The 27,261-nt window shown below is 37.9% G+C and overlaps 1 protein-coding gene across 2 annotated transcripts; it reads right to left on the bottom strand.

Annotated features, from left to right (window-relative positions):
- Window positions 1–375: 375 nt before the first annotated feature.
- Window positions 376–25,643, bottom strand: ARHGAP11A (Rho GTPase activating protein 11A). Of its 2 annotated transcripts, XM_025390683.1 has the most exons (13): window positions 24,347–24,448; window positions 23,256–23,796; window positions 20,125–20,195; window positions 17,046–17,142; window positions 16,216–16,469; window positions 15,401–15,564; window positions 15,011–15,157; window positions 11,852–11,926; window positions 10,591–10,758; window positions 6,928–7,057; window positions 6,003–6,111; window positions 4,144–4,282; window positions 376–3,801 (listed from the first exon to the last, which is right to left on the bottom strand). In XM_025390683.1, the coding sequence occupies exons 2-13, from the start codon at window positions 23,382–23,384 to the stop codon at window positions 2,213–2,215; spliced, it is 3,072 nt and encodes a 1,023-aa protein (XP_025246468.1). In that variant the 5' UTR covers window positions 23,385–23,796; window positions 24,347–24,448; the 3' UTR covers window positions 376–2,212. The 2 variants fall into 2 exon arrangements, with proteins under 2 accessions (XP_025246468.1, XP_025246467.1); XM_025390682.1 differs by lacking the exon at window positions 23,256–23,796 and having other exon boundaries at window positions 24,347–25,643.
- Window positions 25,644–27,261: the final 1,618 nt, after the last annotated feature.

Below are 27,261 nucleotides of genomic sequence, written 5' to 3'. Positions count from 1 at the left end.
AATGTGGCAAAACCCTGTCTCTACTAAAATTACAAAAATTAGCCGGGTGTGGTGATGCGTGCCTGTAATCCCAACTACTCTGGAGGCTGAGGCAGAAGAATCGATTGAACCCGGGGGAGGGAGGTTGCAGTGAGCCAAGATTGTGCCACTGCACTCCAGCCTGGGCAACAGAGCGAGACTCCATCTCAAAAAAAAACCCAACAAAACAAACAAAAAAAAACAGATCACAAAATTCAGGTTTAAATTCTGCCACAATTAAAAAAAACATGATTATTAAAATCCTACATTGTTTTTAGTGATCATGTTATAAAATGTGGTTGAGCAGTCTATTAAGTTCTATGTATTAAATTGTTTGTTGCTTATTGCATAACCAAATTAATATTAGATCTTTATTTACATTACTAAGACAGAAAAGAACCCATGCGGTTACTGCACATGTCCAGACACTTTTAACTTTGTAAAGTGTATTTATATCATTTCTTCAAATATCCCATGAAGTTAGCAACATTATCTCTATTTTGTGTAAGAAAAAATAAAAACACATTAAATCAAGTCTAAAACAAAACTTTTCTGACTCTCTAGTTACCATATCTTCAAGCTATTCACCTTCATATTCCTGTAATACTTTGTATTGCAGCTTTCAGCTAACAAAAATAGTAGTCACATGTGGCATTTTTTTTTTTTAAACAGACATTTTTCATTATTGATTCATCTCTCAGAAAAGCCAGTTCAGGTAGTATATATACAGTTAAACCCCTAGGACTTCTTACTGAATTAGCCTTCAAATTCAACATTTCATCCTTCCCTTAATGGATACAAAAAGACATTAATACATTTTTAAAATTTAAAAATTGTTTAAAGCAGACAATATATATCTGAGTATATGAATATTTTGTCTCTACTTACAATTAGAAATACCATAAACATCTACAAACCTATTTGATATCAAATAAACAAAGTAGAACTAGCCAAGCAAACATCCAACGATCTGAAATTCCTCGTCCATACTTATGCTGTAAATCTGGTTGCTCTGAGTGGCATGAATGCTGCTCTAATCTGCTCCAACATCTAAACATGACATTCTAACAACTGATCTGAAAAACTATCTTTAGTGGTTGATTCTGTCTGCTTATTCCTTCCTCTACAACCTAGAGAATATGTTCTATTGTTCATAATACTCCTTCCTCAAAGATGTGTAATTTGTAATAATTTAAAATATACATTTAGACAGATTTGCTTGACAATTTGGTGCATGTTCTAAATGGCACTTTGAATTTCATGACAGCCTTAGTCAAGTCATTTTCCAGAGAGTTATCTTTAATGTCTATGCTAAATAAATAACATTTACACACAGGACAAAATCATCACAGGTTTTTATCCAAGTAAAAAAGGTTAAAGAGGTACATCTACTATTTCAAATTCCAAAATCAAGCATCTACATATAAGAAATCACCTTGATTAATTTTTTTCAAGATTATCCCTCTTTAAATAATTGCCAAATCTATATTGGACAAAACAGATACAAATGTATTTGTGCAAATTGTCTTTAAAATGGTAGTATGGCTTAAAAGTTATCAATTATTTCCGCATCATAATATGAGAACATACTTTAGTCATTACTCCATCTTAGCCATTTGTTCTTTGTTCAAGTGAACACATGGTACACCTACAGGCAACATAAATGAAATTACTCTGCCCCAAATAAAAACAGAATATTAGGATGCTATTGAAGGAAATTAATTTCTAGGAATTTTGGCAAGGACAAACATTAATATAATTCCAGACATAAGATTTGCAGGGTTTATCTCTACCCTTTACATGCTAGAAATTCATTTATTTTAGAAACCTTATCTGACTTGAGGAAATAGGCACAACTTGCTCCATTCTTCCTATCACACAAAAATATCATGTAATTTTCAAAAATTAACTTCTTATAAATCCAGTCAACAATTTCTTTAGAAAGGTAAAGTCTAACTTCTGCTTTAAGAGATCACAATAAAATTAAAGTTAAAAAATTGCCATCATCAAGAAAAACAAGTAATTTGTACAAATAAAAATCCAAGTTGCTTGTACAGTGAAATAAAAATGTTTCAGAGCAAATCTATTGCTTAATAATCATCCTGAGCTACAAACTAACAGGTAGATTATCCTGCAAGTCATACCATCAACTGCTCACTTTATTTACATTAATGACAAGTATAACATTTACCAATTACAAGTCTACAGGTTTACTTGTTGGTAGTAATTGAGTTTTTCCGATAGGATGTTTTGGAGAACCTTTGTACCAGGCCCTTTCTCTTTCTGATGGTCTCCTAAGGACCCTGTTATTTATTCCAGAAGAAATGCCTATATTGTTATTTACAACCGGTTTTAATATATCATGATTAGTCAGATCATCCAAGGGAAGCTTAACTTGGCCATCAGATAACATCTTCTGTTTACAAACTGTAGTAGACCCAAGAGAAGCATTCACTGAATCTGGGTGCTTCTTCATCTTTAAGAAAGATTTCGAAGGTAACTCCATGCTTGACTTTGAAATCGCATCAATATTTGACTCTTCACATGACATGGACTTCCGTTCTTTAGGACCTGATTCGATACATGAAACAGAGGAATCGTTTGATGTACTTTCCATACAAGAGGAAAGAGCACCGTCACAGCTCACTGATTTGACCAGAGGAGAAGCTGTATCACCAAGACTCGCCAACTTATGCCCTATAGGCTGTCTGCTATACTCCAACAAAGAATTAATTCTTCTGACAGACTGACGAACAGGAGTACGCTGAAACTTAAGAGGTGACTTGACTTTTGTTCTATTTGGTTCATTTAAAGAAAGCTTGTTAAACCACTGTATGTGATCAGAAACCTTTCTATGTTCTGTCATTTGTAAACTTTCAGAAACTGTTTTCTCACATGTTTCCAATGACTGCTGTTTAGCAATTCTCATAGGCCTAGGTTTTGACAAGTTTGTTATAACACATGTACTCTGCTGTGAGAAAGAGGCTCTAGTCTTGTCCTTGCTATGTGCTGCATACTTTGGTAAGTTACCTTCAATCATATTCTCATTCTCCTTTAATTTATTATTCAGTTTAACCTTTGGGGACTGCTGTTTCTTTATTTGTTCATCACTGGGGAATTCTTCCTTGCTTAAATAATCTTTTGGCATATTTGAATGAATGTCTTTTTCATGTTCCATCTTCATCTGAGTTGAGTAACATTTTATAGTTGCTTCTCTATCAAATGTTTGAGTTTTAAGGGGTGAAAAGTCCCTCTCTGAAAAACATTTTTCACCTTTACCAGTGTGGTGTTCATATTTCTCCTTTGATTCTACTACAGTCAAATCATTAGTTTCAAACAGATTTTCCTCTGGGCTATCTTCTAAATAAGATGGTTCAGTTAATTTTACTTTCCCCACATTAGGTGCTGATGACTGCCTGTCATTCATCAATGCATGAAGATTACTTCCAGATTCAGAAAATGCTTTTTGAACTTTCACCAAAGTCTCTTTGGTCACGTTATTTTCATCCCCACTAAGAGGGCTACTTGTTACGTTGCTATTATGCTTACTGTTTAAATTGGAAGGGATGAGTTCACATGAAGTAGCAGGTGACTTTTCAACCATAACATCAGGCTCCAAAGAGTTTTCTACCTCAAGATTTTCCACCATTGAAGAAGCTTCATTTGTATCTACTTCTTGAAAACTTGAATTATTAGGTCCTGTCCAAGACATCCGGTAATTTGTTCCAACTAGTCGCTCTGGAGTTAGTAAGTTTTCCTCAGACTTACTGATCTTTTGTGAACCTAAAATAAAGCAGTTTAGTGCTTAATCCTTTATATTTAACCTTGTTTTGAAATAATATCCAAGCACATGGCAAATAAGTCACTAAGCATTTAATTCTAATAAAGTATTTGTGTTATAAGAAATAATTTTTAACATAAGAATGTCAAACATTTTCATATTTACATGTATAAGCATTTCCCAATTGTTGATATAAAAATACATTGCCAATTCTAATATTTTCACTATTCAAACATGAACTTCTAATCTCTAGAACAGTAAATTAATTAATATATTTTATCATTAAAAAAGCAACTAAAGCAGGATTTTTAGGTAAAACTCTTAACAGTAGTATGTAAATGTACCTTTCTTTGGTAACTTTTCATCAACATCTGGGCTAAAAAGCAAACCTGTTTTTACAGATTCAATTCGATTTTTTAAACTTTGTTGATTTGCAAGTCGCTGACCAACACTTTCATATCTACTGACACCAGAACATCCATTCTGTACGGGAAAAAAAAAGTTTTAGTTAAGAAATAAGCCTAGTTAACTGAAAATATAAAGACAGAATAATTTTTTTGTAGTTATCAAAATCTTTAGCTGATTTAAAAAGGGATATATAATTGAGAAACAATTCTTAACAATGACAAATATTCTTGCCTGCTAATGAAAACTGTGATCATTTGATTTTGCTATTAGTTGGTATTTTATGATCTACTTTTAAAACAGTTTGACATATTAATTAAAATAATTTCTGTGTGTGTTCTGACTCTGTGCTAGGGCCTGTTCACAAATAGTTGGGGCAGTGGGGTACCTAGACCAAAATCTTATCCTTATGTAATTTACACTCTATTTAGATGGGGAAATTTAGATTTAAATAAGATAAACAGTAAATTATATTGCATAAATACAATACACAAGGTGAAAAGTGCTATGGAGAAAAGTAAAACAGGGTAAAAAGGATATGGAGTGGTGAAGAATGGAGGTTTAGTTTAAAATAGGGTGATGAGAAGATGATTTGGGAGTAAAACAAAACAAACGCGAGAGCCACGAAGATTTCAGGGGGAAGAACATTACAGTAAGAGCAGAATGCCAGTGCAATCTCAGACTGGAGCAGCGTGAGCAAAGGGGACTGGAGAAGAGCTCAGAAATGCAGCCTTAGAACAGATCAAGTGAGGCATTGCAGGTCAACGTGAGAACTGTGGCTTTTATTCAGAGTGAAATGAGGAGTCACTGGAGAGTTCTGAGCAGAGACTACATAATCTAACAGATTTTAAAAGAGCAATTTCAGCTACAGAACTGCAGCAAGGGTAGGAGAAGGTAGAACTATTAATAGGAATTTACTAGAGTAATCCAGCAGAAAGATGACGGAACTTAGAGAAAGTGGGAAAAGTAGTAATAGTGAGAACTGGTCAGTTTGGACATACTCTAAAAGCAGAAGTTAGACAATATTCTCTAATGGTTTAGACATGGTGTGTCGGAGAAAGTGAGGAATCAAGGATGTGACCATGGTTTTTGGCTTCAGTGACTGGAAGAACGATTTGCCATAACTGAGATAGGGAAAACCACAGGTAAAAGTGTTGTTTGGTGCAGGGGATAGCAGCAGCAAAGAAATGCATCTGCTTGGGACAGGTTACATTTGAAATGTCTATTGGATTAGATATCCAAGTAGGAGAGTCAAAAAAGCAGATGTTAAGAAACAGTCAAGTCACTCAGAAGAGCATTTGGGATTAGAGTACATAAACTTGGAAGTTTTAAGTAAATACAGGTTGGGCATTCCAAATCTGAAAAGCCAAAATTCTGGATGCTCCAAAATCCAAAGCTTTTAAGCATTTGACATGATGCTCAAAGAAAATGCTCACTGGAGCATTCCAGATTTTCAGATTAGGGATGTTGAACTGGCAAAAATCATGTAAATATTCCAAAATTCACCCCAAAAATGGGGAATCTGAAATACTTCTGGTCTCAAGCTACTCAACCTGTATATAATGTTTAAAACTGATAATCGCCTTGAGTGAGTGGAGAGAAAAAAGAGAAGTCCAAGGACTAAGCTTTGGGTATTCCAATGCAAGGAAATTTGATATCAACTCAAGTGTAAGAGTTTTGTATAAAAAGAACAGAATGTGACAGTCACTGGAGGGATGGCAGGGTTATGAGTGTTTTTTAGTATCAAGTTTATAGCATTATGCTAATATAAAGATTAATAAAATGGTAAGAAACTTACTACATCTCTGCCATTTTTCCCTAGATTGAATTTCAAACGAAGAGATCTTCGAACCTTTTCTTTATGGCTGAGTTTAGGAGAAAAGCAGCCTGCTTTTCCTGATTCTACTCTAGAAGTGGAATTAAAAATGTCAGTTTATAGTATAAACACCAGAGAAATACCTGAAATATAAAATTTGAAATAAAGTCCACAGCAAATCATATTGATAATAATTGGGTGGATTAATAATTCTTTAAAAACAGTTCAACTTTAAGATACCATATATGAACACATTATATTTGCATATAAAAATGATCTCTTAATCTTAAAAGTTATTTAGTCAGTTATAAATCAGAATTGTTAGAATAGGCTAGCTTTTTAACCTAACAGGAATTTTTTTGTTTGTTTTTTTTGAGACAGGGTATGACGCTGTGGCCCAGGCTGGAGTATAATGGTATAATCACAGCTCACTGTAGCCTCGACATCCCTGGACTCAGATGATCCTCTCACCTCAGCCTCCCAGGTAGCTGGGACTACAGGTGTGTGGTACCATGCCTGGCTACTTTTTGTACTTTTTATAGAGATGAGGTTTTGCCACATTGCCCAGGCTGGTCTTGAACTCCTGAGCTCAAGTGCTCCACCCACCTTGGCCTCCCAAAGTGCTAGGATTACAGGCATAAGCCACCGTGCCCAGCCTCTAACAAGAAATTTTAAACTTACACCATCAATATAAAATAGGATTTTAAGCAAGCACAGTGGACTCAAATTAGTAATTTTTCTCTGGTGGGTATTGAAAAGGCAATTGATTAATAAGACTATAAAGCCAGAAGAGATTTTTAAAAATTATGACTCAAATATGATGCTTGACAGAAAGATAAAACATTTTATTAACTATGTGTATACCAAATATTTATCTGATGAAAACAAAATGTCCTGGATAAAGTACCTGCAAACTTTTTTGCCTGCAATTCTTTTACTTCGCCTTGGCGCACCTGCAGTGATCAAATGGTTTCCACCACTGGGTACAGGAGAGAGTGAACTCTGAGATGACCCTTCTGAGTTTGTATCGATGTGAACTACGAAAATAACCACATGTAATATACCACGCATACCTATTTTCCTTTTAAAGTATAAAATAGTAATAGCTGCAATTAGATTCAAAGCCTTAATTTCTATACCAAGCAACAACTGAAATCACTTAATTTCTAGTTAGAAACTTCAAGTGTCAAATAACCCAACTCAGCTAAGAAAAAGCATTCATTTCTTACTTTTGACTTGCCAATTAAAGGTCAGATTAAGCATTACTTTTATATTAGAACTTTTCTTTAAAATCTTTTAATAATACAAGGCAGGGATAGGCACCATTGCAGACTGGAAAAAAACAAGATTTGGAGACAGGCTTGAGTTTGCTCCATCACTTACTAAATGGCTTTAGGCTCTGAAAATGGACTTCTATGATGAATATTACTGTTATCTATATAAAATAGTAAGTATCTAGTACATAATACTAATTAATGGTATTATAAAAAATAAGCTATTGGCAAACAAGTTGGAATCTGAATATTTGAGATACACCTGCTGGCCAACTGCTACCCACCTGACTCCAGAATGTAATTTGTTCAATATTTTTGGCAAGTAAACAAAAACTAATTATTCTATAACATGTCTAATCACTTGGCTGCTGCTGTGTTCCATTCAAATAATTACTGGTACAACAGAAGCTCGATTTAATTATTTAACACCATTTATATTATGAAATCAACTACAGTAAACAATTATGAAAGAAGTAAAAAGTTATGAACAAAGGCTCCATATACACTTGACTTATGTTTGAATCGTACCCAGGACACATTCAACAAACATGAACCCTCTCAATTCATCTGAGTTATTAATAAAGAATTCACAAAGTTCCCCAAACAGACACATTCACATTTTTTTCAATTATGAAAACAGATGGCCGGGCGCGGTGGCTCAAGCCTGTAATCCCAGCACTTTGGGAGGCCGAGACGGGCGGATCACAAGGTCAGGAGTTCGAGACCATCCTGGCTAACACGGTGAAACCCCGTCTCTACTAAAAAATACAAAAAACTAGCCGGGCGAGGTGGTGGGCGCCTGTAGTCCCAGCTACTCGGGAGGCTGAGGCAGGAGAATGGCGTAAAAACCCGGGAGGCGGAGCTTGCAATGAGCTGAGATCCGGCCACTGCACTCCAGCCTGGACGACACAGCGAGACTCCGTCTCAAAAAAAAAAAAAAAAAAAAAAAAAAAAAAAGAAAACAGAAAAAATATGACCATCATAGTAACTTTTGGGTACATTTAGCGAAAGAAAATTTTGGAAGCCAATATTATACATCTAAAGTGACATAAGTAGCTTTATTCTAGGGCTGCAGTCTAGTCACTTTAAAAATGTGTCCAGCCAGGCACAGTGGCTCCACTTCTGTAATCCCAGTATTTTGGGAGGCTGAGGTGGGCGGATTGCTTGAGGCCAGGAGTTCAAACTAGCCTGGCCAACATGGTGAAATCCCGTCTCTACTAAAAATACAAAAATTAGCTGGGCGTGGTGGTGCATGCCTGTAATCCCAACTACTCGGGAGGCTGAGGCACAAGAATTGCTTGAACGTGGGAGGTGGACGTTGAAGTGAGCCAAGATCATGCCACTGTACTCCAGTCTGGGAGACAGAGCGAGACTCCATCTCAAAAAATAAAAATAAAAAATGTGTCAATGGTCGCAGGAGACACAGTCAGAATATATGGAACAATGCAAATTTATCACATATATAAGAAAATTATGGCCAGGCATGGTGGCTCACACCTGTAATCCCAGCACTTTGGAAGACCAAGGCAGGTGGATCAGCTGATGTCAGGAGTTCAAGACCAGCCTGGCCTTATGTGGTAGAATCCTGTCTCTACTAAAAATACAAAAGAAAATCAGCCAGGTGTGGTGGCGGGCACCTATAATCCCAGCTACTTAGGAGGCTGAGGCTGGAGAATTGTTTGAACCTGGGAGGTGGTGGCTGCAATGAGCTGAGATCGTGCCATTGCACTCTAGCCTGGGCAACAAGAGCAAAACTCTGTCTCAAAAAAAAAAAAAGAAGAAAATTATGAATAGATACTCTATGGACTACAGACTAACGTTGCCTTTATATATTTTAAAAAGCATCATATTTGTTACAATCTAAACACAGAAATCAATCTATTTTCAATTTTGCATATGGAATTTGTTGAATTGTAGCTGAGAAAGTAGGGTCAAAGAAAAATGGTGTAAAAATAATGGAATTACTGTTGTTGAATTTTTAAATTTTTTTATAAAGAAAATTCACTGATTAGGCAAGCTCAAACTAAAAATAGCACGGATTGTTTAACCTCTGTTTTGGGAGCTTGGAGGAGGAGAAGAAGGAATCAATATGTTCATCTTGGGGAAGATGCAATGCTAATAAGCAAAGGCAGGTAGAACTACAATTCCCATTTGCCATTTGGAAAAAGTCCTCCAAACTGCAAAGCCTCTTAAATATTCAAAAAAAAAAAACTGAACTATGTGACTTAAAAAAGTTTAAGTCTCCAACCTGTGAACACTGCAAAAGCTATAGACATAAGCTTCAGAGTTACTATCATCACATTTCAATGAGCCCTAGAGAACCTGTGAAGTGGTTTCTTCTGGAAAACCTCAAGTTGCTATTCTGTTCAACTTCTCAATAAAAACAAGTAAGAACCCTTTTGGACAACAGAAAAAAGAGAGGCTTTGGGGAAGAACTCATATAACTCAGATAATGAATTAAAAATGAAACTTAACATTGTCTGAAACCAACAACATAAAAATCTAAAATAATCAGAGATCACTCACATTTTGACTAAATGTAAAATAAATGAGATGGAGGACCCTGGGTTTAGAGTTTCATTTCATTTTTGGTTGATCATAAGGTTAATATAAGCCAACTTGAATTCTGTATATGCTAAAAGAGCCAATTCACTCTAAGACCCAGACTAATCTTCGGATTAGCGTGATCATATTCTATTATTGTCTGAAGGCTCTGGTTGGCCACATTAGAACTTGTTGTTAATTTGGAAGAAAATGGCTGGGCTGGTAAGGGATCTGGAAGCCATGGCACAAGGAACAGTGTCAACAAAGTTCTAAAGCTTTTACAAAAGGTACTTGAGTCTAAAACTTTAAAAATACCCTCATTTTCAAACCATAACCTGCAATAGTAACACTCCCACTTGGGAATCAGAGATGATCAAACATCTGGCACACTCAATTCAACAAATGCCAGCAATAAAGCCACAGCTATAGACCCAGAAGTACCTATAGCAGGATTCAGGATGTCTAATCACATAAAACCTAAGCACCAATGCTATCACCAGAAGCCCAAACTACTACTCTGGGTTATCATAACTTTCAATAGATGTGGTCATAACACACACAGATACACACACTATATTGAAACATTATCTATTTTAAAAGGCAGGGGGTTTATAAAAATTCATAAATTTGATAAAACACAGAATAAAGTTGCAGTTCCTTAGGGTGGTATTATTCATATGAAATTGCACTGTGCCTGGAACAGGCACCCATTTTAATGTTTACAATTCATTTATATAAATTCTATTTGCTACCTGATACTGGTGTAGAACTGCTATTGAAGAGATTACTTGGCAACAGCTCAAAGTTAAAATTATGCTTGATGGCCTTCCTTTTCTTACTTGAGAAACCATGAGAAGAATCTACTGGCAATTTACGTTTAGCATTTGGTGTAAGAATCACCGGTGATACAGACAGCTGGGCTGAAAAAATATCAAAACAAAACCAACTTGTTTCTACTGCAGAGTTGACAACATACAAAAGCTTTACATAATTTCTTCTTATAAAGCTATTACTTAAAGCTAAACAAAAAATGAGGATATATTTACATTATCAGTTAAACAGATGTTAACTAAAACACTCTGCAATTCCTTAAACGAAAATAAGGAAGTCGCAGAGGCAGGACTCTTAAGAGAGAGCAGTTACTTAAATCTAATAGACTAAAAGATGCATATGATATATATTAAAAAATATTAATTTAAGGAAGAAATTACAATCAAGGAGTTGAAACAAAAACTAATCTAAATATTATTTTTGCTTTTCATCATAGTTGTATTAACCAGTTCATTTCTTCACTCTAGAAAACAAAAGATCATGTTGCCTCTTACTGGCTGAATAATTGCAGCCACAGCAAATTAGGATAAAAAGTTGAAATACACAATAATGAACTTCTAGTCCTAAGATAAAAATGAGGTTGAACTATTTTCACATGCTCAATAGCATCTAAATTACAAACAGAAAAGCATGATTAAGAAGATTAAAGACGGCCGGGCGCGGTGGCTCAAGCCTGTAATCCCAGCACTTTGGGAGGCCGAGACGGGCGGATCACAAGGTCAGGAGATCGAGACCATCCTGGCTAACACGGCGAAACCCCGTCTCTACTAAAAACACAAAAAATTAGCCGGGCGAGGTGGCGGCGCCTGTGGTCCCAGCTACTCGGGAGGCTGAGGCAGGAGAATAGCGGGAACCCGGGAGGCGGAGCTTGCAGTGAGCTGAGATCTGGCCACTGCACTCCAGCCTGGGCGACAGAGCGAGACTCCGTCTCAAAAAAAAAAAAAAAAGAAGATTAAAGACATAACAGACTAAAAAAATTTTTGCCTACAATGCTGGGTTCATTATAGCCTATGTAATTAGCAATGTCACAACATAGTATATATAGTACAGTATGTCTATTAAAAATAATATTTGATTTGATTAAATTTGATTAATATAAGTTAGATAATTATTATTATAATTATATTTTATAGAATACTATACAAATTTTAATTAAAATAAATGCATATAATAAATACCTACCAATTCTTTCTTGTTGAGGTGTAATAGAAGGTGTTCTGTTAGATTTAAATTTATTTAGTGCTCCACTAACAAAATCTGAAATGCAAGGCATAAGCAATTACAACTTAACATTTACTTGTCTTGCACCAATAATTCGTATTAACATTTGCGGTCTTTGTTCAACATGTAACTTTACATCAGCTTATAAATTTTAAGTTATTTAAGAGGAATTATTTCAAAATAGGAAAAACACTAAAGGACATATTTTTATTCATTCCCCACTTATACTTCCATATCCCTAAAAACAAAAGAAAAAAAAGACATAATACAGAAAGAAATGTAATACAAATACACATAATGTACAGTAAGGGTAGGGAAGAAGAAATCATTACATGTTAAGGCAAAAGATGAAGGTCTGAACTGAGGAAAGAACCATGGAAATGGAGGCATGAATAAAGATATTTAAAAGATCAGTAGAGATGGAAGTAAAAACATTGTATCAATAAATAATGTAAGCAAATGAATAAAAGTATCTGGAAAACAATAAATAACATAGTTTGACTAAAGTTGCTCAAAGACAGGAAACAGTAGACAGGTATGCTAGAGTAATCCTATGAAAGACCTTGAATGCCAAGCTATAAATATCACTATTATCAATTAAAATTCCTGAAAGGTATGTGTGGGAGATACTTGAGTAGAGTTATACATTTAAAATGTAAGCCTTGGCCAGGTGCAGTACTCACACCTGTAATCCGAGCATTTTGGGAGGCCGAGGCAAGCAGATTACTTGATGTCAGGAGTTAGAGACCAGCCTGGCCAACATGGTGAAACCCTGTTTCTACTACATATACAAAAATTAGCCAGGTGGGGTAGTGTGCACTTGTAATCCCAGCTACTTGGGAGACCGAGGCAAGAGAATCACTTGAACCCAGGAGGTGGAGGCTGCAGTGAACCAAGATAGCATCACTGCACTCCAGCCTGAGTGACAAAGAAAGACCCCATCAAAAAAAAAAAAAAAAAAAAGTGAGCCTTAATAGCAATACACAGGGTAGATTCAAGGAGGAAGCATAAAGACCAGATTCTTTTTTTTATTTTTATTTTTAATTAATTTATTTTTTTGAGACGGAGTCTCGCTCTGTCGCCCAGGCTGGAGTGCAGTGGCACGATCTCAGCTCACTGCAACCTCCGCCTCCCAGGTTCATACCATTCTCCTGCCTCAGCCTTCCGAGTAGCTGGGACCACAGGCGCCCGCCACCACGCCCGGCTAATTTTTTACATTCTTAGTAGAGACGGGGTTTCACCGTGTTAGCCAGGATGGTCTCCATCTCCTGACCTCGTGATCTGCCCACCTTGGCCTCCCAGAGTGCTGGGATTACAGGTGTGAGCCACCGCACCCGGCCAGGAAGATTCTTACAGTAACGATGCAATAAACATTACAGAGATAGAATCTTATACGACATGAAAACTGTCTGATAATAGATGTTAGAGGACGAGGTGGAACCCATGGTTAAAGCCTGAGTATCTAGGGAATAGTGGTGCAGTTAGAAGAAAATGGAATTCACACAGAACCAGGTTAAAGAGGATGAAGATGGTCATTTCAAAATGTTAAGCTTAAAACACCAATGAAAAGCAGATGTGATGAGGTCTGCCTAGCAGGCCGTTAGTAAAGCGGAACTGACATTTTCAAGATAACGGTGGTACAGATGTGATGGTTATCTATTTAGATGTGATAACTGCACCTACAGACTGGGAAGAGGGCGATCAAGACGATCTGCATCTGAGAAATATCTCCATTTGGGATAGGAAGTTTTATGGGTTGCATTGTGTTCTCCAAAAAACCTATGTTTAAGTCCTAACCCCCAGTACCTATGAAGGTGACCATACTTGGAATTAGTGTCTTTACAGATGTACTCGAGCTAAAATGAGGTCATTCAGGTGGGCCCTAATCCAATGTGTCCTATAAGATGGAAGTTCTGACACAGAGCAACACCACGGGATGACATAGGCAGGGACTGGAGTGACGCAGCTGCAAGCCAAGGAATGCTAAGGACTGACAGCCACTACCAGGAGCCAGAAAGAGGCAAGAAAGGATTCTCCCCTGCAGGTTTCAGGCATTCTGCCAACACCTTGATTTCAGACTTCTAGCCTCCAGAACGGTGAGACAAATTTCTGTTGGTTTAAGCCACCTAGTTTGTAGTACTTTGCTACAGTAGCCCTAGGAAAATGATACATAAGTCATCAATATTATCCTATCTACAAAGGAGGTAAAGAAGAAACACAAGTATGCAATAACAAGCCAAAAGATGAGAAAGGGAATGGGATAGTTAGTAACATTTGGTTCTGATATTCAAAAGATAAGAAATTTCCTAAAGTAATTGGAAGAAGAATGGTCTCTGATTTCTTGATCAAGGAGATTGCAAGTTTTATTACCAACTCCACCATCATAAAACTTTTGGTCTTTCTGATTCTTCCTTGATAATATTTCCTTCATTATTTAGTTTGTACTCCTAACTAATCCATGTCACTAACAAGTTCAAACAATAATCTCGTGCCTGGATTACTGACACACATTGCTGACTATTCTCCCTACTTCCAAGTCTCAATTCTTCAAATCAGGTAGTTTTCTAAAAATTTTTAATCATATCATGCCTCACATCATAAATCTTCAATGACTCACCGACACACAGGTTAATATTCTAATTCTTTAGCCTGGCATTAAGTTTACCATAATACCATCCTTCATCCTTATGCTGAACACTTCACTCAAGTCATACTGCTGTATTTACATTAGACCTAGGTTACTTCTTCCCTACACAAACCTTTCTTCATAGCATCCTTCTCCTCTAGAATAGGATACAAGTATTCTGATCCTCCACCCAATCCCACTAAATTCTACCCATTATTCAAGAAGGTTCAGTTTGACTCCTCTTTGACAAGTTCCTGATTGTTACAACCCAGGGAACTTTTCTCCTTTTAACACATGTTATGTTTATGCTAAAGATTTAGCACTTAACATTAGATTGTACTATTGCTTTAACTTTTTACATCCATATGTCCTATCTTTCCAGCTGTGCTATAAGCATCCAAAAGGCACATACCACAATTCATGTTTCTTTATGTGAAATGTACTTTCGATTAAAGCACATCACTCTACCTCCATAAAATGGGACTGCCACTTACCTCCTACACTTTGTCTTCTCTTTCTCTTATATTCACCAGGAGTTTCATATTCACCTTCTTCAAAGCCTTCTAGTGATGGAGTAGCACAGAGACCATCAATACCCAACATAGCTGGTATCTTTTCCAGGATAAAATCTGGTACACGCCCTAAATGAAAATGTTCACAAATAAGACAATTATTATCCTTCCTCCACTCTTCCCCAAAAATGTTGAGATAGTAATATACCAATTTCTTTTCTTTTTTTCTTTGCAGGAGGGGCCGGTACTGTGGGGTGGGCGTGAAGTCAGTAATATATCAACTTTCTAACAGTTGCCTTCATAGCTCCTTTGGAAGAAACAGAGATTTTCCTCATTTAAACAAATTCTGTTAATAATGCAACTACATCTTACCAATATCTGATGCATAATCGATGAGAGTCTGTACTACTGCAGCCTGTAATCGTAGCTTTTTTTCTGTGTTAGAAGACATCTTTTCATGTCCTTCATTTGTCTGAAGAAGATTTGGTGCAAATATTACTGCAAGATTGCTGCTATCCATCTTATTCTCACTGGATCTTAAGTGAATAAAGGCTTTATTAGATGGAGTCCAAGGTAAAAACATAGAAGAGTTAAAATCACGTATGTAGTACATTTTGAAGACCTCTTACTATCTGTCATACACAAGGGAAAATAGTTACCCTTCATCTACATGATTGGCTTGAACACAAAAAAGAATCAGAAATATATAGCCGCTCTATATTTAAATATGTATTCTAAAAACCATGCTAATCCTAGAGTTCATACTTTGCTTTTCCACAGAAATTGAACATCTTTATCTGATTTTCAAGCCTACACATAAAAAGCTGGAAGTATCAGAAGGCAGCAAGTATGTCTAGGATAAGTAGGCTCACTGAGAGCAGGGAGAGGGAAATTTTGAAAAGCAAAACAGCAATATTTAAACAAAGCCTTTCAGTGGACAATGAATTTTATAAACAGCAATGAACCATTAAGGCATTCATGATGATGACTTTAAGATAAGGAAATATTAAATCATTTGGTATGCTGTTTCTTAAATTACACAGAGTATACTCCTCATAGTAAAGAAATATGTAATTTTTAAAGAAAAATTTCCATTCCAAATAAAATGGAACATATCTACAAGCATTAAACATTAGTTAGTTGAAAAATTCAACTATTATTTGCCAAGAGTTTTAATTACCACTTACCTAAGAGAAACATTCCTGAGGAAGTTAAAGAAGTATCTTAATACATGAACTGTGTGGTCAGCCAGAAGACAGGAGAGCAACAGTGTAGCTTTATTCTTTTCCTCTGTGCCTAACTGTTGAGCTTTCAAAAGTGCTTCATGCAAATCAGCTGGGAGAATGGGCTCTGGCAATTCCCTAAAAAATTGCTTAAGAAGTCCTGCAACATCACAAGGAGGTGCAGAAGATAGGCAACCTTCACCACGATCCAGTTTATTCTGAAATAAATATAATAATCTTGAGTATTTTGGCAACTTAAGAGTTTATTGCAAATAAAGTATCTTTTGTTATACTGTAATAAGAGAGTTTTATTTAATAAATTTCTCTTAACTCTTATATTAAAATATGTCACTACTTTATTTTTAATGATTTTTAAATTTATTTTTATTTTTATAGAAATGTGGTGTAGATTTTGTGGCCTGGGTTGGCTTCAAATTCCCAGGCTCAAGCAATCTTCCTGCCTCAGCCTCCCAAGTAGCTGGGACTACAAGCATGTGCCACCATACTCAGCTATGTCACTCCTTCTAGAAGGCTAACAATACAATTTAACAAATTTTTTCATTTTACGTAATAGTTGATAGAAATAAGGACCATGAACTTAAAAGTTATCAAATTTTTAAAGCACGATAGAAATAATATACCATTTCTTTTGGGAAAAAAATTATTCTGCCATGAAAAACATGCAAATTCAATTTCTGTCAACTACTCATATTAATAGTTCTAAATATTTCAGTTTTAAAAACCAAATCAGAAAATGGTTCAAATGAAAAATTATAGTTCAACAATATGCTTACCTTTAGCGCTTTTAGGCGAATCACAGATCCTGATTTCCGAAAAAGCCCTTCGGTATGAATATGTTCTTCTAAAGATGTGCAAGCATCGACAAGAAAGCTGAAAGAGATGTTTTTTCAGTTGGCTAGATATACATCTTATCAAATCCTATTCCTCTGCTAACACATGAGCAGGCCAAGCACTACATACCTTTCAGAAGCTCTAAAGTCACAAATCTCTGTAGTCTTTGAGATAAAATGTTACTTTTAGTTGTCTACTTGCTTCCCAAATTCTTTTCCAATGCCCATCTTTTCACTCATAACAACTCCAATGTGCACACTAAATTTTATCTCAATCCTACTTCATTTCTGTTTCCCTTCAGGACATAAGACATGTCTTTTTTTACTGCCTCTACTTCTTCATATGTCTCTACTCACCCCTCTCCAATCATTCTCATACCTCATAACTCCAAAGCAATAGCTGTCTTCAAGCTCACTAACAGCCTCTGCCTTGCCAAATCCATGGTATGTTGTCCTCATATTGCTTGATGTATCACCATCTGACACACCTGACCCCTTCCCTGTTCATCTCAAAAATACCTTTTCACTACTCTGTTACTTTTCCTGCTGTCTCCCTGACTGCTCCTTCTCAAACTCCTTTTCTCATTCCTCTCATGCCAGACCTCTACATGCTGGAACAACCCAGGGCTCCGTCCAACGCCTTCCTCTTTTGTCTACTATCTCTCCATGGGTGACCTTCTCATCTCCTACATTACCCAAAAATAGGGTGACGTTCTTTTTTTCCTCACCCCAACATCATCCCTCAGAAAAGTAGGACCTATCCCAGTCCTTATAAGTCTTTTCATATTAAGGGGAATGTACCCAATTTCTTTATTTTGAACAATAATCTCAATCAATGTTGGCTTTAGATACCTAGATACTGAACAGCTGGCACCCACAAATTAGAATGAATATCAGATACAAACAACTGAGACAGCAGTACTGGTGCAGTGGCTGAATGTCAGCTTTATTTACAGATAGTAACTGACAAAACAGTCTTTTAATTAAATAAAAAGTAGGTAATGAAATTACAATGAAGATTTAGTCATTATTCCTGGGAATATGACTTTGCAATTCCAGACGCTGAAAATCTGTTGTTGTTGTTGTTTTTTATTTTTTTCTTTCAGTTTTTATTTTGAGACAGGGTCTTGCTCTGTCACCTAGGCTGGAGTGATGCAATCACTGCTCACTGCAACCTTTGCCTCCTGGGCACAAGTGATCCTCCCACCTCAGCCTCCCGACTAGCTGGGACTCTAGGCACACATCACTACGCCCAGCTAATTTTTCTGTTTTTTGTAGAGACAAGGTTTCACCATGTTGCCCAGGCTGGTCTTGAACTTCTGGGCTCAAGCAATCCACCACCTGGGACTCCCTAAGTGCTGGGATAACAGGCATGAGCTCCTGTGCCCAGCCTGTTGAAATCATTATAGGTGCTTATTATAAGAAAATCAAGCCTTTCATAGGTCATTTACAGAGCATAATGGTTACATGGTTACCTAAGAAGACTATGAATCTACACCTATAGGATGAATGGGGGGAAACTGCCCTAAGGCAACAAGGTGTTCAATAATTGCTTTTGGATGACATATCAATTAAAACCTAGATTATTGGTCTATAGTAGCCAAAAGGAACCCTACTTTAGATGGAGGGGAAATGAATTAAGAGATAAGTTTCATCATAAGCATTTTTAAATTATATTCTTAAAACATAAACTTTCCTAGTAATTTCTGATGCAGTTAGAATAGGCCAGCACAGTGGTGCACACCTGTAATCCCAGCACTTTGGGAGGCTGAGGTGGGTAGATCACCTGATGTCAGGAGTTTGAGTCCAGCCTGGCCAACACGGTGAAATCCCATCTCTACTAAAAATACAAAAATTAGCTAAGCGTGGTGGTGGACACCTGTAATCTCAGCTACTCGGGTGGCTGAGGCAGAAGAATCACTTGAACCCAGGAGGTGGAGGTTGCAGTGAGCCGAGATCATGCCATTGTACTCCAGCCTGGGTGACAAGAGTGAAACTGTTTCAAAAAAAAAAAAGTTATTTATAAATAGTAAGTGGCATAGAAAAACTAAGTGATACATAATACATTTTCACAAATACTCTAATATCTTAGCTTAAATATTCTTTTATCCAATATTTCTTTTCAAGAGACAGAGTCTCACTCTCTTGCCAACACTAGAGTGCAGTGGCAATGGTCGTAGCTCACTGCAGCCTCAAACTCCTAGGGTCAAACAATCCTCTGCCTCAGCTTCAGGAGTAGCTGGGACTACAGGTGCACACCACTTTGCCCAGCTGATTTTTCTTTAAAATTTTTTTATAGATGGAATCTTGCTTTGTTGCCCAGACTGGTCTCAAAATCCTGGGCTCAAGCGATCCTCCTGCCTCGGCCCTCAAAGTGCTGGGATTATAGGCATGAGCTACTATGCGTGGCCAATATTTTTTAAACAAACAAACAAAAAGTCAAAATTATTACTGAATTGGTAATTCAGTATATTACTTAATCTGAGTTGTGGCAAAAGAATTCATATAGAACTGAAAAGTGACTTTAACAGAACAAATTTTTTTTTGTGATTTCTAACATTTACTCATTACTGGACTTTAAAATCCAATCCTGGGAAGGGGTACAAATTATAAATTTAAAATATGTAAAAGTTAAAAAAATTTTTTTAACATTAGCTAATGAGAGATGAAATCATTTGCTGGTTTGAAACAAGTATGTTTTAATCAACGATTTCTTTTAAACTCTCTAAAACCAGTTTGAAATGTTTACTCTCTTCTTCATTTCCCTGGCTAGAAGGTTCACTGCAGCCTCCACCTCCTGGGTTCAAGCAATCCTCCCACCTCAGCCCCCTGAGTAGCTGGGACTACAGGTGTGCTCCGCCCAGCTAATCTTTGAATCTTTTGCAACAAGGTCTCACAATGTTGCCCAGGCTGGTCTTGAGCTCCTGGACTCAAGTGATCCGCCCACCTTGGCCTCGCAAAATGCGGGGGTTACAGGCATGTGCCACTGTGCCCGGCCTTCTTTATTTCAAACTCTGCTTACCTTGGAATGTGTCCATATTCTGGTACAGCAGAATGGGGCAGTGCATTAAAGGGTACTCCAAATATTTTACCCTAAAATGACAAATTCAGTTACTCTAACACAAATATTAGGCATAATATCAGTTTTCTTAAACTTTAGGCAAATTAAAGACCTCGGAAAATTAAAAAAAAATCAGAAATAAATGATAAACTGTCAATCAAGGAAAAAATCATTTCAAGTGCATTTGATAACAAATAATTACTATATTAGACAGGATGCTAAGTGCTGGGAGTACAAAGATGGCCAAGATAATGTCATTCCCCTCAAATAATCTAGTAAACTCAAGTTTCCAATCTGATTATAAAAAATCAATTGGGTTAGTGCTTAGTAAATTCTTAAAACAGAATTTGGTCCAAAACACTAACATTTACCCCAAAAATACTATAGGTTCCTTTAATGACATTACAAATACTGACTATATACTTTCTTTTGCTCACCTTATAAACACACAAAAGACTAAGTTAACTGAAAAGCAAATCAGTAATTCCTGTCATTCATTGAGTCTTCCTAAAATTGTATCAGAAGAGGTTATTTTTATACCTAAACCATTTTCCACCCTCTATAGAAGAGTGCTTTTCAAACCATGCCCTGAGGTAAGCAAGGCAGGGGTGTGCAAATATTTAAGTCAAACTTCATTCAACTAGCTGGAAACCCATTTTTAAAACCTCACATTCAAATTTTAATACATTGAAGATCCCCAGAGTAAAGCTGTGTGTTGGTTAACTTGAATGTTTTTGCACACTGAAGAATAAAGAATCTGCCACTATCTTTGTGTGCACATTCGAACTTCTCAAAAATGTGTTGCTTTCCATAGCACTGAAAGGTAAATTCAAGCCTGTAAATGTCTGGTTATTCAAAATTAAGTGGGTATATAATCTCACGTGTTAATTTAGTTTACATGCATCTGCTCTGTGAATGCTGCTGAAGTACTTTTTTTTCGATATCACAAGTTATCAAGCAAGCAGCAGTGATGTTTTAAGAGCATTAAATTTAACTTTATATTTACAATAAAAATCACTCAGCATTGTTAATGACACAACACAGCAACAAAATTTTACTAATTCCTTTTCAAGCGCCTGGCTCCAATTAATTTACAAACGTTTTAAGCTGAAAAGACAGTATGGTACAGTGAGTGCTTAAGAGAGTAGGCTCCTAAAGGCAAAAAAGCCAAGCGGTTTTTTTTTTTTTGGAGAGGAAGTCTTGCTCTGTCGCCCAGGCTGGAGTCCAGTGTCGCAACGCAATCTCAGCTCTCTGCAAGCTCCGCCTCCCGGGTTCACCCATTCTCCTGCCTCAGCCTCCGGAGTAGCTGGGACTACAGGCGCCCGCCACCTCGCCCGGCTAATTTTTTTATATTTTAGTAAAGATGGGGTTTCACCGTGTTAGCCAGGATGGTCTCGATCTCCTGACCTTGTGATCCACCCGCCTCAGCCCCCTAAAATGCTGGGATACAGGCGTGAGCCACCGCGCCCGCCCTGAGCCACCACGCCCGGCCTTTTCACTCGTTAACAAGAAAAACTGATGCCTGCTTTCAGAGTCAGATGGACCTGAGTTTGAGTCCTGTTCCACCCCTACTACATCTGTAAACTTGGGCTGCTTGTTTGATTTCCCTAAGCTTCAGTTTTCGATATATAAAGTGGGAACAGTAGTATTTCTCCTTGTATTATCAGAATTTTCTTGATACTGTGCAACCAAACCAAATGTAAAAATAAACCAGATACTTAAGCTGGTAAGTCTACTTCTGTTATATGTAACTAGAATTCAGCGTGTTTTCTTCCTTAAGTCTTACTATTTAGAATAACTGGCTTCACAAGTAACCACTATAATTTAATCTCATAAAATGTTTTTAAAACTTTATAGAATCTCACCTATAGTATCATTTTAAAAAAGATTTATAGTACTTTTCTTTAAAAGCTCAAAAAAAAAAAAAAAAGAAAAGAAAAGAAAGAAAGAAAAGGGGTGAAGGGGTGAAAAAAAGTCCATATACAAACTCTTCCATATACTTACAAAATCAGCTACAGATTGAGATCTTGGAAAGCCAGTTTTACAATCAGAAATCACTGTAGCTTTTTAAATATAAGTACATGTATTGCCATTAGTTTGCTACCAACAAAAATAACTTCTCCAAAGTTTATCAGCGACTAAGAGGTACACATATTAGTTTTGCTAGTGGTTTTCTTCTCCAAGCACTTTTTTAAAGAAACCATAAACTTTAGAGCAATGTATATTAAGAGCAATGTATATTAATGTATTAGCTTGTCTCCAAGTACTAGGAAGTGCCATACAAATTAGGCACATAAATTTAAAATAAAATGCTTTACATTCAGCTTATTTTTCACAATGGAATTCTTGATGATGTGGCAGAGTTATTAAAATCTCATTCAAAATCCCTTTACCTCAACCACCAAAACATCAACAACTTTTCAATTATTCCACTCTGGCTTCTCAATTTACTCAAATAAAAAAAAAATTGCTGTCTCAAAAGTATGACATGGCCAAGCAGCAAACTTATTTCTCAAATTGGTGAATATGCAGTTATCATTTGAAGCCTGTTTCTAATGTTCTGTCATACTTCTTCATCTACAGATTCTTCTAGAAAATGCATTGGTCTCCCTTGTCCCTCTACAACCTTACTCTAAAACAAGGGTGTAGGGGTAGAGTTTTTGTCCCTCCCAACGTACTACCTGTTCCAAATACAGTAAGCTGGCAATATCTGGAGACATTTTTAATTGTCACAACCGAGAGATGCTACCAGCATCTAGTGGGTAAAAGACAGACATCCCGCTCAACATCCCAATTCACAGAACAGCATTTCCTCTTCCCCTAACAAAAATTATCTAATCCAAAATGTCAACAGTGCTGAAGTTGGAAAATCCTGCAACTTTCTCTCAATGATCAAAAATCCTTAGGGGGAAAAAAAAAACAACCACCACCAAGAAGGTCCCTTTTTAAATATCAGCAATCAGCCATCTGAACTGAATTACACACCTAACCATTCTTTGTGATAGAGTGAACATTTTAGCACGATCTGGTAATAAGCGATGATAAAGGGGTGCCCTTTCTTTTAAACCTAAATCCCTTTTCACAGAACTTACCTCTATTTCCGTGGCTGCTGTTTCGTGTCTCCTGCGATCGCACTGCCCACGGACACCCTTCACCTTAATACCATAGAAGGCCCGCAGATGCTGCAACAGGGCCAACCTCACCAGCCTCTGATCCCACATTCCGGACACGTCGATCGCTCTCTGAGGCAGGACGCAGGTCCTGACCCTCGTTCGCCACCAAGTCTTCCAATTTCCAAACGCTCTCAAATCTGAACTCCGCTCCGCTGCCTTCCGGCCCCGTCTGGCACTCCTGTGGCCCCGAACCCCGGCCACTTCCACGGCTTTTCCTTGATCCTCACTTACATCCACTTACACAGACCCTCTTCTCTTAGCCCTTTGATCCAGCCACACCTCACTCTTCCTTCACTTACACCGACCTTCTTTCTGGTCACCCAATCCTTTCAGCTACTCACATAGACTTCGCTTCTTTTTGATTCTTTCCGTTTCTCGCCTGTTGCCAGATTCTCACCACTTCCGGCTGCTTCCAACGATCCCCCTTCCTCCAAACCTTACTGTCCCCGTCTGGTTCGCTCTGAAATGTGAAGAGGACCCTTCTCGCTCCTCCAGCCCCAGCAGGCTCAACTGGGTGCTCGTCCCCGCCCCAGCCTGGCCGCCGGACCAGCCGGCTGCTCGGGCAACTCTTCCAGTCCCGGTGCCCGCCCGGGCTGGTCGCCGCAGTCACCCCGTCTCACAGGCTGCTCGTCCCCTCCCCCATCAGCCTGCCTCTAGCTCCCGGCCTGCACATCCCGGTGCGCTCACGGAAGCCAAGCCGTTAGCCTCATGCTTCCGCCCCCACCTCCTCCGCAGACACCCGAAGCCACCGCGGCCGTCACACCCGCAGTTTCAGCCCAGGCTCAAACTGCAGCGCCAAACAGCGCTCCACATCTGATTGGTCCACTCCTCTTTTCAAAATCAGGACCCCGGAGGGTGGCCGACAGCTGCCTGTCTTGGTAGGTGCGGGGGAAGGGGTGTAACGGGCAAACCTAGCAAACATAAAAAGCAGGATGAGTTTCACTTGTTCCTTCAAGGTCAGTTTTTGGGGCGGGGGAGTACTGTTTAAAGGATATTTAAATATCCCTGACCTGCGCCTCAGACCATACACGGTATTTGAGGAAATGTAAAAGACACCTTGTTCCCGTTTTTTCCCGAGCTCGGCTGTCGCTGAAGGACCTCTTACGAAGAAACTGTTCTACGGAACCCCAGGTGAGACAACTTGAGACAGGATTCATAAACGCTGATTTTAGTAACCCTTACCCACCGCCCTTGGTGGGAACTTCGGCTCTGTGAGAATTGGTCTTTGGGGGACTGATGGTGATGCTGAAATCTTGTTGCATAGGAAATTAAGTACAACAAAGAAGACCCGTCGTGAGAGGAGAATGCGGAAGAAATGAGAAGTCTACGGGGGGTGGCAGCTGCAGAAGCTTGGAGTTGGATTTGGAGTTAGGAGACCCGGAGGAGCCCAGCTTTCGGTTCAGACTGTTATCTTGTTGACTTGCACGACTGCAAACGCCCTGAGCTACTTTTGCATTCTGAAACATCAGCGATCCCATCAAAATACTCTGTTTCTTGGGATGTAAGAAACACCCCAAGGCGGGATTTAGAGCGGGAGATTTGGACTCGATTTAAATACAGACAATATAGTATGCATTTACTAACACCACATCTCACCCCTACTAAACTCGGTAAGGGCAGCAACAGAACTTTATCTGCCATATGCACTCCTGTATTCCCATTACCAAATAGTGCCAGGGACTAAATGAATATTTGCCCAGTGAATGAGTTTTAAGGAAGAAACGTTTGCATAAAATCATTTTGTTTCTTTTGGAGTTCAAGTCTTCGGGTATTTTACCCTTCCCAATCCAAAGAAAAGTCTCTGAGTGAAGAGATGGGAACAAAATGGAAGTTAAATATGTTGCTTTAACAACTGTTTATTGAACTCCTGCTATATACTATAGAATGATGAGCAAAACCAGGCACAATTTCGGCCCTGGAAGAGGAAAGGCAGGCATGTATTTATCAAGTAATTACATTAATGGGGGTACTTATCAGTTGAGAGAAGTGCACTAAGGAAAGGAATATGATTCTGTGATAGGGTATAATAAAAGATCCTTGACCAGGGAGGGGAAACGTACCAGTGATTGACTGACCCGAAGAATCAGTATAAATTGACTTGGTAGAAAGTGTAAGTGGATGGCTGAGTGGGACCATCATTCAGGAAGCAAATGCCTGCAGAAAAAAACATCAATTTTAACAAGAAACGGTGTATCCGAGATGAAACTGAACCTATTCCTTGTCTTTTCTTCTTGCTTCAGACATAACTTTAAAAAATTGCTTACGCTGTCTTGAGCCTCATCTCTATCCCAAACTCCACACTCTTCTGTGTTTTAGCCGTCTCAAATTTCGGTTTCTTAAAGACCCATGACTATCTTGAGTGTTGTGTCTTTTTCTACGTCGTAATCCTTTTTTAAAGCTGAGCTCTTTTTGTCTCCTTTCTCTTAAGATGAAAATATTGGTTCTTTTTTTCCTCCACACATGGAGGCAATGAAAATATTGGTTCTTAATATTAACATAATGCTTATTTGCTTCATCTACGTATATTCACAGGTATATAAAAACAATAACAATAATAGCGGTAATAGGATAAAGAATGACTAAAAACAGAATAACAATAGTGATATTGCTAACCTTAGACAGATAATGAAGTTTAACTTTGCACGTGCTTCCTTTTTTCTAAAACTGTATCCAACTGGGGATGTACAGTCAAGATACTATGTTGTAAATGAACTGGACATAATTCTTTTTGGTTATATATGGGTGTAGTGTAGTTTATTTAGCCAGGCTCTTACTAGTGGATATGTGGACTATTCCCAGTCTTTTGCTATTACAAAAGGTTCCTTGTGCGTATATAACATGCTGTTGCCAGTGGGTCTTTAGCATAGATTTCTATAAATGGGATTGTTAGGTCAAAGGGTAAAAGAACATGTTATTTTGTTTAATACTACCAAATTCCCTTTCATAGGGGTTGTGCAATTTTGTATTCACTCCAGCAACGTTTGCTGTTTCTCTGCAGCCTCTCCAATAGAATGAATTGTCAAACTCCTAGATGTTTGCTAAATCGATATGTAGGAAATGTTATCAAAGTATAGTTGTTTTTTTGTTTTGTTTTTTTTGAGACAGAGTCCTGACCTCAAGCGATCCACTTGCCTCGGCATCACAAAGTGCTGGGTTTACAGGTGTGAGCCGCTGTGCCCGGCCTTCAGTATAGTTTTGTATTGATCTTTTGTGAAGGAAGTGGAACATCTTTTCAAATGATGCATGCATACAACAAAGTATTATGAAGCTCTTAAGGAATGTGGAAGATATATGACTATGATGTGAAGTGAAAAAGCAAGGCACGAAAGAGTGTATATAGTATGCTACCTTTGGTATACGGGGTGTTACAGATACATATACAAATGAATACTTATATTTTCAAAAATAAACAATAGAAAGGTAAACCAAAATCTAATAAAAATGGTAAACAATAGGAGAGATCAAGAACAGGTGCGGGAGAAGATAGGAATGGAAGCTAGACCTCTCTGAATAGATCTTGTTTCATATATAAACTTGGAACCCTGTAAATGTGTAACATGTTTAAAATACAAAATAAGGCCAAAATAAGGTGGTGGCTCACGCCTGTAATGCCAGCATTTTGGGAGGCTGAGGTGGGCGGTTCACTTAGGTCAGGAGACCAGCCTGGCCAACATGGTGAAACCCTGTCTCTACTAAAAATACAAAAATAAGCCAGGCGTGGTGACGCATGCCTGTAATCCCAGCTACTCGGGAGGCTGAGACAGGAGAATCGCTTGAACCTGGGAGGTGGAGTTTGCAGTGGGCCAAGATCCGGCCACTGCACTTCAGCCTGGGAGACAGAGTGAGACTCTATCTAAAAAAATAATAATAGGCCAGGCGCAGTGGCTCATGCCTGTAATCCCAGCACTTTGGGAGGCCAAGGCGG

The sequence above is a fragment of the Theropithecus gelada genome, chromosome 7a, assembly GCF_003255815.1.
Source record: "Theropithecus gelada isolate Dixy chromosome 7a, Tgel_1.0, whole genome shotgun sequence".
Lineage (NCBI taxonomy): Eukaryota > Metazoa > Chordata > Mammalia > Primates > Cercopithecidae > Theropithecus > Theropithecus gelada.
This window is presented reverse-complemented; position numbering and strand designations above follow the sequence as displayed.

Excerpts from the sequence above, each read along its gene's own strand:
- ARHGAP11A (XM_025390682.1), bottom strand. The coding sequence starts at position 24,493 with ATGAATCCTGTCTCAAGTTGTCTCACCTGGGGTTCCGTAGAACAGTTT. Across the intron at positions 6,112-6,927 it reads GCAGGCAAAAAAGTTTGCAG|AGTAGAATCAGGAAAAGCAG; the intron begins GTACTTTATCCA and ends TTCCACTTCTAG. Across the intron at positions 4,283-6,002 it reads GGAAAAATGGCAGAGATGTA|AATGGATGTTCTGGTGTCAG; the intron begins GTAAGTTTCTTA and ends TTTCCCGTACAG.